Source organism: Mus caroli, chromosome 9 (assembly GCF_900094665.2).
Source record: "Mus caroli chromosome 9, CAROLI_EIJ_v1.1, whole genome shotgun sequence".
NCBI lineage: Eukaryota > Metazoa > Chordata > Mammalia > Rodentia > Muridae > Mus > Mus caroli.
This window is the reverse complement of record NC_034578.1, coordinates 41237272-41258503: the sequence shown is the minus strand read 5'-3', so window position 1 is coordinate 41258503 and position 21232 is coordinate 41237272. Positions and strand designations below refer to the sequence as shown.

The window sequence follows — 21232 nt, the reverse complement described above, 5'->3', positions numbered from 1 at the left end:
GGGGGGTGGAAAGTAGGGTGGGGTTGGGGTAGAAAAGACAAAACAACTGACATCAGGTTTACTTTGCCCCTGCACTGGGGTGGCCCTAGCTCTGGCTACAGGTGCAATACTGGAGGACAGGCACTCTAGGCATGGTTATAGCGGGCAAGGGGCTCTCCTTCCTAGCTAAATACACTGTCAAGTTGAATCCTGACCCCTCTTCTTTACCCACAAAGCTTGCCTGAGAGTGAGGTGGTATTTTTACATTCACACCATGGTCTCTCCGTCCCCCAGGGTCTTGGGAAAGGGGCTCACAGTAGATAGCACATTTTTGGTCAGCCCAGGGGGAAGGAGGAAAGAGCATGAAGGGGTTGGTGTCACAGGAACTGGGGCTGACAAGGATGTCGAGTGCCTGCAGTATACTTGCATCCTTGCCAGCCACTCTCCGGACCTGTACTGTCCCGGGTCCAACAACCCATTCGGGGCTACAGGGCTTTCCCTTCTTGCCTGCTCCCGCTTGCTCCAGCCACCAGGGGTCGCATGAACCATGAGAGCATTTACTCTACAGACAGTCCAGATGAAAGACTTTGGGCAAGAAGACCACAGCCCAGTCTACACAGGGAAGGAAAGGACAGAAGAGCCAAGGAGGAAGGACAAGGGAAGAGAAGACACAGAAGAGAAAAGAAGCACTCAGAAACCAAGTGGGACTGAGGCTCTGTAGACACTGGCCCAAACAGGACACTGATTTTGTGGAAGAGGAAAAGATGAAAGGATGCTGTGAAGACTGGCCACTCTCCAGTGACCCACAACATCCTTCCCACTACCAGGTCTCCAACAACTACTGGCAGCCATTCTCTCACCCACAGGCAAAGAATTAAGACATAATAGTGATTTTTCCAAACACAGGGCCAGAGAGTAGGAGACCAGAGGGTGGGGCTGGGGACAGAAGTAGAGCCGGTTTCACCATGGAGCTTCTCTAGGGCTGAGCAGCCACCTCCTGTCCCAGCTGAGAAGGAGCTTGAGCCTCTGAGGAACCGACCCCCGCTGCAACCCTGATGTGTAATAAATAGAGGTGGTAGGAGAAGGGGCTGGAGCCAAGTCGGAAGGCAGGAGCTGGGGTTATAGTTCATCGTTCTTTGAAGGCCGCTTCTGTCCTGCTGTCTGCTCTTCCTGTTCAGGTCCTGTTGGAGGGGGAGGGGAGAATAGCAGTGTAAGGCTCAACAGCCTCTTCTTTCCCTCCAACCCTAACAAGCTGCCAATGCCCCAGGCTCCTCTCTTACCAGCTCCAGGACCTCCTAATTCCAGAGGCTCCGAGTCTGCTGGTTCCGTACCTGCATTTTAGAAGGAAAAGGCCAGTCACTAAACAAGTGAGACCTACAAATCCAGTGGTACACATAGAAGATGTGTGAGCCACATCTGGGGTCTCTCCCTTTTTTCTTTTTTACATTTCTATTTAATGTTTATGCGTGTTGTGCTTACACATACGCCTGTGCATCATTTATGTGCCTTGGGAGGCCAGAAGAGGAATCAGGTCCTCTGGACCTGGAGTTACAGAAGTTGTGAGCCATCAGCTCCAGGCTGAAAACAGAAACTGACTTCACTGAAGAGGAGCCGGAACTCTTAAGCATTGAGTCACCTCTCCAGACCTTTCTCCCACAAAGTTTTACATTTTTCTGGTCTAGGGCTATAGAAAGAAAAGATAAGAAAAGAAAAGAAAAGAAAAGAAAAGAAAAGAAAAGAAAAGAAAAGAGAGAGAGAGAGAGAGAGAGGAAGGAAGGAAGGAAGGAAGGAAGGAAGGAAGGAAGGAAGGAAGGAAGGAAGAATATATAAGCCAGGTGTGGGTGGTAGTGTATGCCTTTACACCAACACTTGAGAGTCAGGTGAATCTATTGAGTTCAAGGCCAGCCTGGTCTACAAAGCAAGTTCCAGGTCAATCAGGGTTATACACAGAGAAGCCCTATCTCAAAAAAACAAAAACAAAACAACAACAAAAAAGTATGTATGTTTTGCCCATGCATGTGGAGGCCAGAGGTTGATGCAGGGTTTCTTCCTCGTTGCTTTCTTTCTTTCTTTTTTTTTTCCCCCCAGACAGGGTTTCTCTGTATAGCCCCAGCTGTCCTGGAACTCACTTTGTAGACAAGGCCTGCCTCTGCCTCCCAAGTGCTGGGATTAAAGGCGTGCGCCACCACACCCGGCTCGTTGCTTTCTTTCTCATATATTCGGGGAAGGTCTCTCACTTGAATCTGGAGTTGGTACTTCATCTAGATAAGCTAACTAACCCACTTGCTTTAGCCACCTTTCTCTTCCACATGCTGGCATAGTAAGTGGGCAGCCTGGCTGCATGGCATTTACAGGGGTGCTGGGGATCTCGACTCTTAGCCTCACACTGTGCAGTTAAGCACTTACCACTGAGCCATCTCCCCAGCCTGCCCTTGCCCTTGCTTTTTTCCAAAGAAAACGCAATGCTTCTAAAAACTAAAGGCCACCACATTCACCGACCTGAAATAGAGCATGCTTGCCAATTTGCCTGCCCCTAGACTAACGAAATGTCTCATTCCCCAGGTCCCCAACTCACCAGTCTCTTCTTTGTCAGGTTCTAAAATGGGTTTCACCTCTTCAGTCTGGCCTAGAGGGAAACCAAAAGTTAGATGCAGTACTAGGAGAGAGAGGTAGGTGGCGCTCTGACTGCTCACAGGACCAATCGTTGCTCCAGCCAAGCATCTCTCCTCACCTGCAGGTGGAATGACCTTCTCCTCTTGGTCACCAGCACTGGCATTGAGGGGAGGTTCTGCCCGGGTGCCATTCTTGTCTTTGGGCCGTGGCCGTGGCTTGGTAAACTTGGCCTTATTGAGTAGATACTGTACCTCCCGGTCCAGGGCCATCATTTTGGCCTCGATGTCTTTTGAAAGCAGCACAGGCTTCTCTGTGGCAGGAAGCTTGGCTTGTTCGGCCAGGGTTGCATTCTTCCAGGCCTGGGGATGAAGCCAGGGAGACTCAGAACTAGCCCTGGATGTGGCAGCTTCACTCTCATCATCCCAGGGTACCAGCTAAAGTGTCCAGTTACAAATGACAAGAGCTTACCCAGGTGTCATTGATGACTTTCTCTAACGTCGTCATCTCCACTTCAGTGAAGACCTGGTCCATCTCCGGGATGAGCCGGGCACCCCTAGGAGCCAAAGAGGAAAAGATCAGCCTAGGGCAGATGAGAAGCTGGCAGAAAGGAGAACCATGGTCTCCGCAGGACTACACAAAGAAGGAAGGGAGCAGAGAACACTCACTTGAGGAAAATGCTGGAATGGTTGAGGAGATTATCCAGAGCTGAAAGCCTCTCTGGCCATTTCCTGCGTTCTTCCACCCGAAAAAACAGCCCCTGGCACAGCTTTCTCAGCTCTGCCAGCTTGTCCTTCAGCATCTGACAGACATGAGGAGGAAGAGGAGGGCTGAAGTGCAGCAGGAGCATTCTGGACCCAGCCCTGCATCTTGCTTCATCCTGACACCCCAGCTCTTCTCACTCTGGCCCTAGAAGCGGAGGTGGGGTAAGGGGCTGGGGACACGGGCAGCACTCCCATCTGCCTGCCACATCTCAGAAGGCTCCTCACCACAGTGGTGGCTCCAAATCCCTCATCCTCCAGCCAGGTAGAAGTGGCGCTGAGTTTCCCCGAGATCTCCTCCCGCTGTTCCTCAGTGGACACTTCCTGGTACTCAGGCTGGTACAGCTTGTCCTGTCAAGGACACCAATCCATGCAGGCAGCAGTCTTTGGGGCAAGGGTCAGAGCCACATGTCCCTAAGTGGAAGCTCTGGGGAGGCAGGGCATGCTTGCTACCCTTGCCTGCTCACCTGGGTCTCAAAGATGAAAGCCTCCAAGCTGTTGGCAGCTTTCTCCCTCTCCTGCTTCTCTAGGTCGCGCAGGGTCAGGTCTTCAAGTCTGTGCGATGAGAAGGTAGGAAGAGGTGAGGCTGGAACTGGGGGCCTTCCAGGATTACCTTTCCACACCCGGCTCATCTTCCACATGGCCAGCACTTACTTCTGCACAGAACGGGCCAGCTCATCCTCTGGCAAGTCAGGCAGGTCCAAGACAGCCAGCTCCACACCTATCTCCTCCACCATTTTCTGCTTCCGGGCAGGTTTCGGCTTTTTGTCCTCCTCAGGAGCTGGAGCAGCACCCTCAGGCCCTGCTTGCCCCTTCTCATTGGGCTTCTGGTAGAAAGAGCAGTGATGTAATAAGGAAAACCATTAGCTGTCTCCTCCTCTAAAGGCATGAAGGAAGCGGCTTGCTTCCCCTCAGTGTCAGGCCGTGGACTCCACCCTCTTCCCCTGCAGGCAGCTCACCTGGGCCTCAGGCTTGTCCCCACTCTCTTTTTCATCAGGTTTCTCTCCCTCACGGGCTGCATCCCCCTTAGGCTCAGAGGGTGGAGGCTGAGAGGTCTCCTCTGCTGGGGCTTCAGCTTCCTCCTTGAGCTCCCCCTGCTCTGCAGGCTCATCCTTGCTCCCCTCAGCAGGGCTCTCCTCTTCCTCCTGGTAGACATTATAGGAACCCCAAAAGTTATATACATTGTTAGCTAAGCCTCTGACCATATCAGCTCCTCTGTTTGGAAAGGGAACAGTGCTCAGCATAAAGCCTGGTCAAGCAGATGACACAGTAGGCACATGGGCTGTTGGGATTCCAGATACAGGAGAACAAAGGGAGGGCAGGTGGTAATGAAAACAAGCAGCCCTGGGTTCTGGGAGTGGCTCAAATCCACTGAAGCAGGAGCAGGGCAGCCTGCCACTGACGAGGGATAAAGTTCAGGCAGCTGGGAGTCCCGCCAGACTCTGCCTCGGTCTACATCCCCCAGCCCCAGCCACTTGCTAGTCTGCCCTCTGCCCTTACCTGCACAGCATCAGTACCATTCTCTTTAGCATCTGATGAGGTGCCACCTCCAAACAGGCTGGATATGGTGTTGCCAAGTTCTAGGAGGAAAGCAGCAGAGAGGTTCATGAGGGAATCAGGCAGCCGCTCCGCCTCCTACCCCACATCAACGCCATCACCTCCCCAAGCAGGCGTGTGTGCTAACTCTTGCCTGCTGGCACACACTTGCATGCACACAGGAGCCCATATTCATCTTACTGGTAAGAGTAGATTCTTCCTCTGGGCTGTCCTCCACCAGGGTCTCAAATACGGACTCCACCTATTTTGAAATGGGTTTAAAAAAAAAAATCACATGACCCATGTTGTACACAAGTGTGCTGCTTATGCATACAGTAGGAATACAAAATGACTTGCACCTGTTAGGATCTACTCTCTCACCCTCCTTTTCTGAGACTCCTAGATGGCCAATCCCCCTTTAAGTGCCAATCCTCTCAGGACAGGCTCCCACTCCTGTCCATAGAGTCCTCCAGGTCTCTACTTGGCAATACAATAAACCATTTTTCCCGTGTGCCAGAAAATTCTAAGTGAAAAACTTTTATTTATTTATTTATTTATTTATTTTTTTGAGACAGTTCTCTCAATATCACAGAGCCCTGGCTGTCCTAGAGTCATTTTGTAGACCAGGCTGGCCTCAAACTCAGAGAGTGGCCTCTGTCTCCTAAGTGCTGCACCACCACACCTGGCTCAAAATTACTCTTTTGGGGGCTGAAGAGATGGCTCTGTAGCAAAGAACATGGACTGGTTTTCAGTAGAACCCAGGTATGATGCTCAACATTGACATGGTGGCTCACAACCATCTCTCACTGCAGCACCAGGGGATCTGACTCCCTCTTCTGGCCTCCTGAGGCATGAGACATACATATGATGCAGACATGTGCAGGCAAACCATTTACACACATTTTATTTTAAACTGAATTAAAGAAAGGGGATTCTCTGGACTGGCAAGATGGCTCAGCAGGTAAAGGTACTTCCTCTCACCAAAGGGAGATGGAAACCCACTAGTTTTCCTGTTCATCTGGCTCTGCATCTGCTGTGGCATGCTTGCATCCCATCCCCAGTATATACACACATACTCTTAAAAACCTTAACGGGCTGTAGATATGGCACAGCAATGGGTCCAACTCCCAGCATCCACATCCATTTATTAACTCCAGTTCTAGGGGATCCTATATCCTCGTTTAGCCCTCATGGGCACCAGGCACAATAAATGGTGCAGACATAGACCTACACATGGTTTGATTTTTGGTTTTTTTTTTTGGTTTTTCGAGACAGGGTTTCTCTGTATAGCCCTGGCTGTCCTGGAACTCACTTTGTAGACCAGGCTGGCCTCGAACTCAGAAATCCACCTGCCTCTGCCTCCCGAGTGCTGGGATTAAAGGCGTGCGCCACCACGCCCGGCTGATTTTTGTTTTTTTGTTTTTAAAAGATTTACTTATTTATTATATGTAAGCACACTGCAGCTGTCTTCAGACATACCACAAGAGAGGATCGGCTCTCATTATGGATGGTTGTGAGCCATCATGTGGTTGCTGGGATTTGAACTCATGACCTTCAGAAGAGCAGTCGGTGCTCAACCACTGAGCCATCTTTCCAGCCCCTTGTTTTTAAATGTGTATTTCCCTCTAAGCAAGTTACAGTGACTATAGTATGTGCTAGTCACAAAGAAGCCAAGATTTATCCTATCTGCTTCCGAAATGTTTTATGGCATCCTGTGAACCCATCAGAGAGGCTGGTGGTCCAGGGTTCACCCCTACCCAGATAGGGCTCCCTTTCACTCTTACCCTGTCTAAACTGAGCACGCCACTCTCATCCAGGTTAAAGTGGGCCTTGATGCCTTTGGACTCATAGTCGGGATATTTCTTGAAGCTCTCTCCCACGCCTTTTAGTTTTACTGTGGTCAGATTCTGGGAGCCAAATACCCTGGTTGAGAGGAAAAGAAAAGAGTTTGAGGAGATCCATCTGGCCCATCACTAACTTTAGACCACATGGCCTGCAGGCATGAGATGTCAGGGTCCCTACCCAGAACTCAGAAAGATGGACCCTCTGAGACAGGCTGTTCATAACAACCCTAACCCACCTCAGCCCTCAAGGCCCGCATTCCCCTCCCCATCCTTAGATCATCTGGCAGGCACACCTCCCACTCCCTGGAGGTACCATCCTGCCCCCGCCCCTCACCGAAGATCCTCAGGCCCCAGGAAGCCCAGGTCACCGTAGTTGATGTGGAAGTTGAAATCATGGCTGTAGCGGTTAAAGGTTATGACTTTGCGCTGAGGGTAGGGCCCCATTCGAGAGAAGAGCACACGCTTATTGTGTTTCAGGCTTCGGAGCCCAGGCTCCTCCTCCACCTCCCTTGTGAACTCCACCTACATAATAGGCAAGGAGAAGGTGCACTGGAGACCCAGGGAAGTTCTGTTAGTAGATAGGAGGGAATAGGATCTCTCAGACGAAAGAGAAAGGGACAGGCTGAGGTGAACAGAGATCCCAGTGGAGAAGTGGAGTGTCACCAGGTCAAGCTTACCAGGATGGGGTAAATGACAGCATCCCGCACAACAAATGGCTTCACTTTGAAGGCCTTGCTGAGAGCCGCTGCCTGGTACACAGCCCCCATGGCAGCGGCTTCATCCGCATTGATGTTCTTTCCCAGTTCCTCCCTAGGAGACACAGCTTTAGCGTTATCAACCCGGGAGTGTAGTGGCCAGCCTCCAGCTCCATGCCCGGCTCCGACACCATACTCACTTGCCCACGGCCTTTAGCAGCACTTCTTGAACTTTGGGAACACGAGTGGCCCCGCCCACCAGGATCACCTGCTCAATTTGATCCTGCGGAAGGGGAAGGTGAGGTGCAGGAGTTAACGACCTTCCCCTCTGACACTCTGTGGGTGTGCTCTGCTCTGTCCCCCTCATCCCTCACCAAGCTCATCTCGGCACTCTGCAAGGCCTGCTGCACAGGCCCAGGCACACGGTCAAACAAATCTGCACACAGCTCCTCGAATTCCACCCGAGTTACTTTCGCCTTGAAGTCCACATCATCCATCAAGCCCTCAATCTGTGGGAAGAGGAGGAAGAGGCTCTGGTCAGGTCTGCTCTCTGGGCAAAAGATGGACTTCAAGAGAACAGGACAGGACATTGGGAGGACAGGAGCCACAAGCCTGCTCTCTACAAGGTCCCATGTGGTTACCTGTGCCATGTGATCAGCGTTGGCACTCAGGACGGTTTTAAGCCGGTTGGCTTCCCGAAGCAGTTTGGCCATGGCCCGGGGGTTTTCCCGAACATCCTTGGCTTTCTGGCCCTTGCGCTGCTCATTGAAGAGCTTAGCCAGGTGTTCTCGCAGCCGAAGCTCCATCTCCAGGCCACCCAGGGTGCGGTCAAATCTGTTCAAGAAAAGGAACAAGTACAGAGTAAGGACCCTCCGGCACACGAGACACCGGTGCTCTGCCCGCAACCCTACAGCACACACAGCAATTCAGGAGCAGCTAGCTCATCTGCCCAGTCACTCAGCATATTACTAAGTATTAAGTACTTGAATGTAAGTGACAAAAGGAGCAGGAGAGGAGACAGCTCTATTAGAATTTATAATCTAATAGAAGAATAATGTCCTAAACGTAAAGTCATACACGCCATAAGAAAAACACGCACCCAGCATCTGTAAGTTTGAGGCTAGTCTGCTCTACATACAGACGCCCGGGGCCAGCCAGGTTACACAGTGAGACCCTCTCTCAAAACAACCAGAAAAGGCTAGCGGAACGCATGTAGGAAGTCCAAACTACTCAAAGAGTAGTCAGCGGAGAAAGCGAAGCACCTTCTAGACAGAAGCAACAGTTTTCCTAAAGACCTCAAGGGAGAAAGTAGGAGAGTACAGTCAAAGCTCCGATGGATGAGAAAGAGATACTTTAGGAATAAGAGCCAGCCATGTTCGCTTCATCTCCATGCAGCTCATGTTTTACATCCAGCACTTGGGGGCAGTGGCAGGTGAATCTCTGAGTTCTAGGCCAGCCTGCTCTATGACAGCCAGGACTACATCGAGAGAGCTCCAAAAAATAAAAACAAAGCAGTCAAAGAGCTCAGACACAGCTGCAGCAGGCAGGGCTCAAACAGGTATAAGGAGAGCAGTGGAGAATGGAGTACTGTTATATTGGCATTTCTCTCTTTACTGGGGAGTCTGGGGCCCATGGATACCAGGCAAGATCCCAGTACAGAGCTACTTTCTGTACACCAGTCAGTATCTTACGAGAACCTCCTAGCTGAACAGCGAGGAGCTGAAAAGGTTTATTTTTTTTTCCATACAGGGTCTCACATATTCTACTGCACTAGTAGTAATACTAGTACATATTCTGTGCACTAGTAGCTACAGATGGAGTTTGCATTTCTACCCCAGCGCTAGGATTATATCCCAATACCTTGTTTAGGAAGGGCTTTGTTGTTTTTTAAATTCTGTAGGTGACAAGACAGAGGTAGGACTGCCAGAAGTCTCTGACCAACCTGAACATCGCAGTAAGTTCCAGGGTTATACAGTTTAGTAGCTGAATGTTTGTATGGCGTGTGTGAGACTCTAGATTCGGCCTCAGTAAAAACAAAGAACTGGTAGGGTGATGTTGGTGCAGCATGTGCTTTTAATCCTAGCACTCAGGAGGCAGAGAGGCAACTGGCTCTGTGAGCTCAAGGCCAGCCTGGTCTACAGAGTGAGTTTCAGAAAAGCCAGGGCTACACAGAGAAACCCTGTCTCGAGACATCAAAACAAAAACAAAACAGAAACCAAAGAGGGGAAGAAAGACAGACAATGTCACTGCTGTAACGTGTCAGCAGCAAACTGCCTCTCCTGCTTTCATGTCTTCTTTGGGAGCAGCCCTTCCAGAAACCCATGCTGTATCCAGGAAGTGTTCCCTCAAGAATCAGAAAAGGCACCCGAAATGCAGGAGACACCTCTCACTGAGGTCTCAGGAACCTACCCCACGCCCCGGATCTGCAGCTGTGGCTGCATCCCAGCCTCCTTCGTCTTCACTGTCTGGTAGGTCACGATGGTGCACACAGTGCTGCCCGAGCCCATATCATAGAACATGATGTTCTGTGGAGACACCAAGGATACTGTCAGAGGAACCTAATGTGGGAGCCAGGCAAGGTGTGATGCACATCTGTCATTCCGTGCTCGGGAGGCAGGGGCATGTGGACCTCTGAGTTCCAGGCCAGCCTGGCTTACACAGTGAGTTATAGGACAGCAAGGTCACACAGAGAAAACCTGTCTCACCCCTCCCTCCCACGCTACACAAAAATATCAAAACAAAGAGATAGTTTATCAAATGCAGGATACCTGTCTACTTGTCTGCCTGGAAATAAAAAGCTGTCACCCTTCAAAAAACTAACCAACTCCAATGGGTACTGAAAGGCAGCTATTTGTCACAATTTGTTAAGGGATAGCCATGCAAAAAAGATGCAAAAATGGGTCAAGGATCCTCCACCCTGAGACTTCATGTTGTGTGCATTTAGTGGCTCACCTGTGCAGTGGAATTGATATCTTTCCGGCGGAAGACACCGTAGCTGAGGGCTGTGGCCGTGTTGTCATTGATGAGCTGCAGCACCTTGAGGCCAGCCATCCGAGCAGCCTGCAGCACAGCTCGGCGCTCAGCCTGGTTGAAAAAGGCTGGCACGGTGATCACTGCATCCTTAATGGGTTGTTCTACAGAGGACAAAAGAGCAAGATCCCAGCAACCCCAAACATCAGACCAAGATTTCCAACCCAGTACCACTGACTCTTGCTGGGCTTCCCTATCCTCTATATACTAGATGCCAGGAGCCCATCCCAAGCTTGTGACAATCAAACATGTCTTCAGGTATGGTCAAATTTTCAGTAAGAAATCAAAGAGGCTCTGCTTGCTATTCACTGTACATTTGGGAAGTCCCACTGCCACCAGCACCACCTTGATGCTCACCTGCAAAATCTTCAGCCAAGGAACGGGAGTAGTTCAGAACCATGCCCAGTACCTCCTCGGGAGAGAACTGTAGCTGCCTGAAGGGAGGAGGAGGAAGAGGTGGTGGTGGTGGTGAGGCCCAGGAAGGCAAACACCAAGCCCAATAACCACGGACACATGCGCCAACAAGGGGCTTCCTTCCCACTCTGGACACTCACGGACTGATCTGGAAGCGCACAGTCTGCCTCTGTGGGTCAACGATTAGCTCATGTTCCGGGAAACGGGACCGGTAAAGGGCCACATGAGGGTTATCCGTCTGTTTTCCAAGGAGGTGCTGGAAATAACGGAGCGTAGCCTTTGGATTCTTGATGGCCTGAAAGGAGGAGACCCAGCTGGTTCTTAGGCCCAAACCTACCTTAGCTTGCCTCTACTTCATCCAGCTAGATAAAAGGCTGGGGGAACGAATCTGGCTAGGGCTGTTACTCACCATGCCGGCTGCACTATCACCTAAAAACCTTTCATTTTCTTTCAAGGTCACAGTCACTGGAGTTTTCCTCCGAGATTCCCTAAGAAAAAGCAGCATTAGCCCAGCTGCCTACAGCAGACTATGAAGCCAGACGCCTCCAGATCTCATACGGGGGCTCAGCCATCACAGTCTGAAGTGGGCACTATAAATTATATACACACCCCTGACCCGGATCTACTCTTACTTGTTCAATACAATCTCCATGGGCACTCCAGGCTTGACAATGGCCACCTTCATGGATTCACTGCCCAGGTCTACAGACATTACAGCCAATGTGTCTGAAGGGAAGACAGAATGTAGGTTTCTCTGTCAGTTCTCTGCTTCCCACACCCTCCTGCCTTCCTAAGGTAAATCAATGGAAGCAGCCTGCTTTCCATGGCAAAGACAAAGAAAAAGGCTAGATCCAGCAACCCCTAACTCGAGTAGGCACCTTGTGCCCTCTTATCCTTTCATTCTTCTTTGACACCTTTGCCAGGTACATACCGCTCAGTGCCAACAGGTCTGCCAAGAGGACAACCACCAAGGCCCAACAGAGTAGCCTCCTTGGCCTCTGCCTTCTTACTGTGGCTGCCATTGTGACCCTAATGGGAAAGGAAAAACACTTGTAACTGGATGCTGAATGAAGAAGGAAACAGAACCACATCCCAGAACAGACAAGCTCAAAGATTCTTATCTGTTGCACTTTGGCAAAAAAGCACAGCAGCTCGACCTCTTCTCTTCCTTCCTGAGGAGTTTCAATCATTTTAAACATCCTCCCAAGTGTCTCACATTCGGGCCGAAGCAAAAGGGCCCTCCACCTACTTAGACAAATAAGAGTTGACCTTTTTTCGGTCTATGTACAGGCAAGCAATCTGCACACCACAGCACTGTACTTGTCAGACACCTGGAGCTTGGCCAGGACCCTCGAAATCGGCTCAAATACCTCACACCTGGGGTTCCCGGGTGGCGGGGAAAGCCAGGTTGAGCCTGGGCAGGAACTGGAAGGTGATGACGTTGGGGATGGCTGGCATAGAAGGGTTTGTCCCCTTCTCTGAATTCCCTGAGCATTGTCCAGCCTACCCTCCTTGCCCATCCCACTCCTGGGCCCCGCTGCCTACGCAGACGTTGTGCAGGTTAAGGTTACCAGCCGGGTGGATGTTCACCTAAACCTCACCTGACGAAGGTGGAAGATCCCACTCCCAGAAATGGATTCAGGCCCACCCTGAGCGCGAGGGGGCAGCTCTGCGCCTGAACTTCAGGACCGAAGGGACCGGTGTCCGTGCGGCCCTCGCTCCGGCTACCGGCCCGCCCCCGAAGCTAGCACGCTGCCTCCCCTAGGAGCCGCGGCCCGACCGCTGCTCCATCCACACCCCCGCTCCCACTGGCCTTCAGCTCCTGTGTCCCTCGCTCCGGGATCAAGGCGGCGAGGACGTACCCACACGGCCAGCAGCACGACCCCAACCCCGGGCCCTTCACAACTCCCCTTCGTTTGCAAACTGTTACAGTGGCCACCAACCTCTCAGCGGCGTCTCGCGCACCAGCCGGCCCCGGACGCGGCGCACGCTCATTGGCGCCCCTGCCGCTCGGCCCTGCGCCGCGCACTTAGCACCGCCCACGAGACCCGGCGCGAGCCTCCATTGGTCCACGTAGAAGACCCGCCCCTCTGCGGCCCCGCCCCTCGAGGACGCAGCTGGGCCTGAGTACCGGTTGGGACGAAACTGCCGGAGCTGGCTGCGGATTGGCCCACGTCACGGTTCGCGACCGGGTTGCTCCTCGCGGGACTTCTGCCAGCATTGGTGCCCGACGCTTCGGTGCGGAACCCTAGCGGAACCCCGCGTGGGAGCAGGTGCTCTCGTGGATTGCGAAGTCCTCGGCCTTCTTCCGGTTACCTGGGGCATCCGCGCGACGAAATCCTACTGAGCTGCTTTCGCTGCGGCGACGCGGAAGAGGCGTATGCGTGTGCCATGGGCTTGGGCAAGATATCAAGGGACCGCTCCAACCTTATGGGTTCATTGAAAAACCTAAGCCACAAGAATGATGTTCGCTGATGGGCCGGAGATAAACCATGTTTGTGACAGAACTTGGCTTTAACTCCGAACCCCAATAGTACGAGAGACGATATTGCAAACTAAAAAATAAGACTTTAATTGGCTTGATCTTTGGTACCGTCCTTGTTTCTTCTTAGGAATGGTTCAGGGCTGGGAAAATAGCTCAGAGCTACAGCTCTTGTCTGACGTAGTTGAGGCTCTGGATTCCATCAACAACACCGTTCAAAAATTAAGAAAAGAAATGAGTATTCGGGCTGGGGAGATGGCTCAGTGGGTAAGAGCACTGACTGCTCTTCAAAGGTTTGGAGTTCAATTCCCAGCAATCACATGGTGGGTGGCTCACAACCACCCATAATGAGATAGGATGCCCTCCTTCTTCTAGTGTGTCTAAAGACAGTGTACTTACATATAATAATAAACAAATCTTTTTTTAAAAAATGAGTATTCATGTGATGTAAAGATTAGGGACGGACTGGTGGGTGGTGGCCTTAATCTTAGCACTTGGGAGGCAGAGGCATGCAGATCTCTACCTGCTCCAGGCCATCCTGGTCTACAGAACAAGTTCCACAACAAACAACCAAGGCTACCCAGAGAAACTCTGTCTCAAAAACGAAACCAACCAAACACACACACACTGCTACCCAGAGAAAAGATTTATAAGTAAAAGTAAATCCCCTGACACAACCTCCCACTCTTATCTGTAGCATGATATGTAACTTCCTGCTCATTATGATACACATATCTTTTTCTAGAAAAGTAACATTTGGGCTGGAGCGATGGCTCAGCAGTTAAGAGCACTGACTGCTCTTCAGAAGGTCCCGAGTTCAAATCCCAGCAACCACATGGTGGCTCACAACCATCCGCAGTGAGATCTGGTGCCCTCTGTGTATAGCCACAGTGTACTTACATACAATAATAAAGACATTAAAAAAAAAAAAAAAGAAAAGTAACATTTTTCGAACAATAACAACAAAAAAGGCAATTATTTGCTATTTTTCAACTAAGAGTTTTCTGTGTCAGTGGGATTTCCCTCCTTGTTACTACTGTACAACATTGTGTACATCAGTGCATAATGTGGGCTTTATCTGCCAGTGTTGGACGTGTAAGTTGTCGGTTCTGTTGAGTTTTGCTTCTTCATTTTGTGTGTGCTGTACACACATATGGTGTTTGTATGTGTGTGTGTGTGTGTCTGTGTGCTGAGTCCAGAAAAGAACATTAAATGTCCTGCTCTATCAATTTCTGCCTTATTTTTTTTTTAGACAGGGTCTCTCATGGAACATGGAGCTAGGCTGGTGCCCACCGAGCCCCAGTGAGTTTCCCTACTCCAACCTCAACAGTGCTGTGATTACAAGTGCATAGGGCCTTTTAAAATGCGAATATTTTCCTCTGAACTCAGGTACTCAGGCTTGTGCAGGACACCCAACCTCTCTCTAGTGCACTCCCCTTTTCTCTCCCTCTCTCCCTCTCACTTCCCCTCCTCCTTTCCCCCCTCTCCTGTTCCATTTTTTAAAATATTTTTTTATTCATTCATTCATTTATATGAGTACATTGTAGCTGCCTTCAGACACACCAGAAGAGGTCATCAGATGGTTGTGAGCCACCAGTGGTTGCTGGGAATTGAACTCTGGACCTTTGGAAGAGCAGTCAGTGCTCTTAACCACTGAGCCATCTCTTTAGCCCCTCCTGTTCCTTTATGTCTTTAGTTGTTGTATTGTTTTTCTTTGGTGTTTCTCTGTGTAGCTCTGGCTGGAATTTTCTCTGTAGACCAGGCTGGCCTTAAATTCAAAGATCTGCCTGCCTCTGCCTCTGGAATGCTGGGACTAAAGATGCATGTTACCATGTCCAGCTGTGTTTTGTTTTTTTAAACAAAAGCCTCACCACATAGTGGTAGTAGATACTGGAAAAGTCCTTGCTACAAGACTAGTTTAGCTATGGACCATGATTTTGAGGCAATCTTCTTGCCTAAAATTCTTCCTCCTGGGTGCTGGGATAATAAGTATGTGCTACAATGTACAGTGAGCAATTTTTTTTTTTATTTTTTAATTGCAGGGGAAAAATTGTTTTTCTCAACAATAACTCCACTTTTGTCCAAAGAGGCACTAGATTGAACATTCCATCTATTTTGAAAACTATGCATTTAATACTTTAAAAAAAGATTTATTTATTTATGAGTACACTGTAGCTATCTTCAGACACATCAGAAAGAGGGCATCAGATCTTATTACAGATGGTTGTGAGCCACCACGTGGTTGCTGGGAATTGAACTCAGGACCTCTGGAAGAGTAGTCAGTGCTCTTAACCTGTGAGCCATCTCTCCAGCCCCTACATTTAACACTTACGGGGTCTCTGGGATGGGCAAGGAGTGTTCTAAGAGCTAGGACTCCAGAAACAGTTATGACTTCATCTTTGCCTTCGGAGAAGTTGCAATCAAATCTGTCCAATGGTTTCCTATATTTATTTAAACCTATCAGATGACTGCTGATCTGGAAGTCCCGTTTCCTGTTGCTATGAGAACTCCTACCCGGAGAATACCCTTTGACAGAGCAAGGCCCTTGCCATTCCAGGCCTCAGCCTGGGTGTCAGCCCCTTTGGGAAGTGTGGCAGGTGCAAGCGCTCTAGGGAGCCACCTGTTTTTTTCTTTAACCAGAAAAAAAGAATAAGGACAAGTTGTGTGTGGAACAATGGAAATTTTTTCATGTCAAACGCCTGCTTTGGATTGACCTTGGCTGATAAACTCACTGTTCTGATCCAGAACAATCTATCAACATAGCCCTTCTCTGGCACCGAGCAGAAATCAGAGGAAAGAACATCAACATCGCTGCCATACAAGGATAGTGGCTAACTATCTGACAAGATTAAACTGACACACATTGAATATACCAGCACAGGCTTGTACTCCCAGTGGTGGTGGGCAGAATGCGATAGAAGGATCTAGAGTTCCAGACAAGTCTAGGCTGCTTACCCATCCAGAAAGAAACCCAGCCAAAAGATACATGCTGTGTTTTTCACTTACAAAAAATTTAACAGGAGGTGAACAGTTGTGGAAGTGAAGGCTGTGTTTACCCTTGAGGAAAGGTAGCATTCCAAAGAAGTCAGGACACGCAGGCTTCTAGAGTGCTGGCAAATTCACTGCTGATTGCAAACGATATGTTCTGTTTGTACAATACCAGTAGACTGTAGCATTGAACTTCTGTATATATGTTATAAGCTAATAAAAAAAAAAAAAAGTAGGGGCTGGTGAGATGGCTCAGTGGTTAAGAGTGCCGACTGCTCTTCCGAAGGTCCAGAGTTCAAATCCCAGCAACCACATGGTGGCTCACAACCATCTGTAATGAAATCTGATGCCCTCTTCTGGAGTATCTGAGGACAGCTACAGTGTACTTACATATAATAAATAATAATAAATAAATAAATTCCTTTAAAAAAAAAGTAGCCAGGCAGTGGTGGCATATACCTTTAATCTCAGCACTCAGGAAGCAGAGACAGGCAGATATTTTGTGAGTTTGAGGGCAGTCTGATCTACAGAGGAGTTCCAAGTCAGCCAGGGGTACACAGAGAAACCCTGTCTCAAAAAGAAAAACACCCCCCACATCTGAAAACCAAAAAAAGATCCAGATATAAAGAATTTTCTCAATTAGTGATTGATGGAGGAGGGCCTAGCCTATCATGGTGGGATCATCTCTTGGCTGGTGGTCCTCGGTTCTATAAGAAAGCAGACTGAAGAGAGATGGCTCAGTGGTTAAGAGCACTGACTGGGGCTGGTGAGATGGCTCAGTGGTTAAGAGCACCCGCCTGCTCTTCCGAAGGTCAGGAGTTCAAATCCCAGCAACCACATGGTGGCTCACAACCATCCGTAACGAGATCTGACTCCCTCTTCTGGAGTGTCTGAAAACAGCTACAGTGTACTTACATATAATAAATAAATAAATCTTTTAAAAAAAAGAGCACTGACTGTTCCTCCAAAGGTCTTGAGTTCAAATCCCAGCAAACCCATCATGGGTCACAATCATCCATAGTGAACCACTATGTGGTTGCTGGGAATTGAACTCAGGACCTTCGGAATAGCAGTCAGTGCTCTTAACCTCTGAGCCATCTCTCCAGCCCCCCTTTCTTCTCTTTCTTACATATTTGTGGGTTTTTTTGTTTTGTTTTTGTTTGTTTGGTTGGTTGGTTTTGGTTTTGGTTTTGGTTTTTTGAGACAGGGTTTCTCTGTGCAGTCCTGGCTATCCTAGAATTCACTTTGTAGAGCAGGCTGGTCTCGAACTCAGAAATCCGCCTGCCTCTGCCTCCCAACTGCTGGGATTACAGGCATGTACCACCACTGCCTGGCTACATATTTGTTTTTTCATTTGTATTTAAATTTTTTATTTATATTTATTTTATATATGTCTAGGAAGTTTTGCTGGTATATATCTATGTTCAATGAATGTGCAGTTCTTTAGGAGGCCAGAAGATGGTGCCATTATCATCTAGTAGACTCTAGAACCAGAGTTATAGAGTTCATTGCCACATGGGTGGTGGGAATCAAATCTGGAGCCTTTGGAAGAACAACAAGTGCTCTGAACTGCTGAGCCATCTCTCCAGCCCCCACCCCCTTTTAAATTGAGACAAGGTCTTGTCATTTAGTGTAAACTGGCCTCAAACTTGCTATGTAGCCAACATTGGCCTCAAAGTAACTGTGATCCTCCTGTCTCATCCTACCAAATAGGTATTGGCATGCTGTGTTTCAGCATTTGGTTCTGAATTGTGAGCTCATTAACTTCCTTCCCCAACCCCCAGCCACAGCAATGAAACTAGGGCCTCTTCCATACAAGGAAAGAGTTCCACCACAGATACATCCTTAGCCTTTTAAAACTACTTTCAGGGGGTTGGAGAGTTGGCTCAGTGGTTAAGAGCACTGGCTGCTCTTCCAGAGGACCCTGGTTCAAGTCCCAGCACCCACATGGCAGCTCACAACTGTCTATACCTTCAGTTCTAATGACTCTGGCACCCTCACTTAGACATACATGCAGGGAAAACACCAATGCACACAAAAATAAAAACAAACTATTTAATAATATTTTTTGGTTTCTTTATTTTGTGTATATGAATGTTTTTCTTGCATATATGTTTGTGTAGCACAGGTGTTCCTGGGGACCTTGGATGTCAGAAGAAAGTAGTTTTAAAAGGCTAAGAGGACCTGGGTCCCTGGGTCTGGGTCGCTGCATTCCACATACTGGCTCACAACTGTCTGTAACTGCAGTTCCAGGAGCTCCAGCGCCCTCTTCTGGCCTTTGTGGCACTGCATTAACACAGTGCATCTATGTCCAGGCCAAACATCATACACATAAAAGAATAAAATAGAAAATGTTTAAGTTATATTGATTCTTGAGTTCTTTCAAGACTGGAATCCTCAGTAGACAAAACTGTTACTGAATCTGTGCACATAGTTCTTTCCTGGTTATGCTCCTTGCCTGACTGACTTTACTAGAGTCAGACAGGTAGAACTAAGAGACAATCCTGGTTTGTGTTCTGACAAGTGTACCTTTGGCCTCGTGCCCCAGAAAAATATATAATTAAAGATCAGGCAAATGAAGAGCTCTTGTTTTATTTTCAAATAACTTTGATGTTTTCTGGCCAGAGGATCACCTTTCCCCTAGGATAATTGTACCTCTTTTTGCACCTGGGTGCTACAAGGACTCCATGAGAAGCAAAACCACTGTTAGGTATCATTTTCTACATGAAATTGGGGGTTGATTCCTGCCTCTTTTTTGTTTTGAGACAGTCTCTTAGACTAGCCTTGAACTCATGGTAACTTTCCCCACCCCAGCCTTTCAAATTACAGGCATGAGGCACCGTCCCTGGCTACTGTCTGCTGTGAGGCACCGTCCCTGGCTACTGTCTGCTGTGAGGCACCGTCCCTGGCTATTGCCTGCTGTTAATGCCTGTTCTCTAGGGCGGTGGTCAAGGACCACAGTTTGCTCATTACCCTTTTGGGCATTTAGTACAGTTCCAGGAGTGGGTAGAACAGAAAATGTATTTGTGGAGAAGTGAAAAGCAAACTAGTAGGTGGAGAGAGGTGCTGTGGGCGGCTCTGGCAGGCCAGTTTGTGCCTTAGTGTCATGCATCAATAAGACCCTATAGGTACAGGCAGGGCCGGATGCAGACATCAGAGGAAGAAAGACCACCATGTGGCAGGAGGAGGAGCACGAGGTGGCATGCTTGCATGTGCTATTCTCTCTTATTTTGTTTGAAGACAAGATCTCATTATGTATCCCTGACTTGCCTGGCATCACAGTACTTGTTGAGAGCATGTTTGGAGGTTCTAGCAGGGGAGGTCAGCTACTCCTATGTTTGAACTGAGAAATGGTTCTCCTCTGTCCTGGAAGGACAGTGTCTTCGACAGAACATGCTACAGGAGGGCCACAGTCACACACAGAGTGGTGAGAGAAGGGACATCTGCCTAGATAACAAAATTCACTAAATCAGTCCCAGTGAACAAGATGTCACCTTGATATCATTGTCACTTTCTTCACAATGCTTCTTTTGACACAAACTTCATGGTTCCCCCTGACACACAAACAGGACACAGGACACAGAGCTGTTTCTACACAGAGCCGGTGGGACAGCTATGGAAGACCTTGATTTATTAAAATCACTCTGCTCTCAAAGCTGTCACTCCCTGGTCTTTGCTTGCCTCTTCCTCTATAGGAAGGATAAAAAGGTTAGCAGGGTCTTAGGAGTTGCATTTTGCACCTCTGCAAACATAGATTGAGTGTATGAGAAGTTATACACTCTGAAGCAGAACAGAATATAATACACAAGGTTGATTCAAAATGTGTCGGGGGCAAGCCCAAACTTTTATTATTTTTTCCAGCAGTTGAAAAACCAGTTTCATATACTTTCTTTCTTCCATTTATGACCTAAAATATCTCTGACAGGTTTAAAAACAAACAAACAAACTTAAGCACAGCAAGCTAGAATTCACAAAATGTGTGAAATCTTCATCAGTGACTGAGCATTTTATTGATTTGTCTGTCCCCCATTGTCACCACAAACAAACAAAAACCTCAAGACTTTCTTGGTTAGAGTAAACTTTCTGACTGGTATACAGTGGTGTATTTTCTATAGGTATCTGCACAGAAAGTACATACTGTCCATCTAGCTGCTTCTTTTTTGTTTTTGGTTTTTTTTTTGTTTGTTTGTTTGTTTGTTTTTGTTTTTTTCGAGACAGTGTTTCTCTGTGTAGCTCTGGCTGTCCTGGAACTCACTCTGTCCTCGAACTCAGAAATTCGCCTGCCTCTGCCTCCCAAGTGCTGGGATTAAAGGCGTGTGCCACCACTGCCCGGCCATCTAGTTGCTTCTTGATAGCATAATTTTACTTTGAGTTTTGTTTAGTATTATATTTAAGTACACTGTAGCTGTCTTCAGACACACCAGAAGAGGGCATCAGATCCCATTACAGATGGTTGTGAGCCACCGTGTGGTTGCTGGGATTTGAACTCAGGACCTTCAGAAGAGCAGTCAGTGCTCTTAACCTCTGAGCTATCTCTCCAGCCCTATAAAGTTTTATACATCTAAAAAGCTTTGAATTTGATCGGGCAGTCTATTAACCACTTCTAAAAAGTAGTTAATTACAGCTTTATTTTGCACCATTAAAAAGCTGATGAATTAGATAACTTCCCAAAACATTCTCTGCATCGAGCAGAGTATTGAGTTTTGAGACACCGTCTCTCTGTGGAGGGCATGCGGACCTCGGATAGCGCCACCAATCTCCTGAAGGAAGTTGTCAGTCCTAACAAGATCAAAAGAGCATTGAGGAGCTACGGAGCACGCCCCACCCCGCAGTGTCGAGCAGCAAGCCTTTTGCGCGCATGCTCCTCACTGTCACATGACTCGCCTTGCGGTT

General features: G+C 48.6%; 1 protein-coding gene across 6 annotated transcripts; it reads right to left on the bottom strand.

Annotated features, from left to right (window-relative positions):
* Positions 1–407: 407 nt before the first annotated feature.
* On the bottom strand, positions 408–12918 carry Hyou1 (hypoxia up-regulated 1). 6 transcript variants are annotated; one of them, XM_021171581.2, is made up of 26 exons: positions 12813–12918; positions 11801–11898; positions 11502–11595; positions 11279–11357; positions 11010–11164; positions 10813–10889; positions 10378–10559; positions 9835–9950; positions 8067–8259; positions 7800–7934; positions 7626–7708; positions 7408–7540; positions 7065–7252; positions 6671–6809; positions 5088–5148; positions 4851–4930; positions 4310–4495; positions 4005–4177; positions 3818–3905; positions 3579–3701; positions 3258–3391; positions 3061–3145; positions 2711–2951; positions 2555–2605; positions 1260–1310; positions 408–1160 (listed from the first exon to the last, which is right to left on the bottom strand). In XM_021171581.2, the coding sequence occupies exons 2-26, from the start codon at positions 11889–11891 to the stop codon at positions 1099–1101; spliced, it is 3000 nt and encodes a 999-aa protein (XP_021027240.1). In that variant the 5' UTR covers positions 11892–11898; positions 12813–12918; the 3' UTR covers positions 408–1098. The 6 variants fall into 6 exon arrangements, with proteins under 6 accessions (XP_021027240.1, XP_021027241.1, XP_021027244.1 ...); XM_021171582.2 differs by lacking the exon at positions 12813–12918 and adding an exon at positions 12732–12806; XM_021171585.2 differs by lacking the exon at positions 12813–12918 and adding an exon at positions 12732–12806 and having other exon boundaries at positions 4005–4174.
* Positions 12919–21232: the final 8314 nt, after the last annotated feature.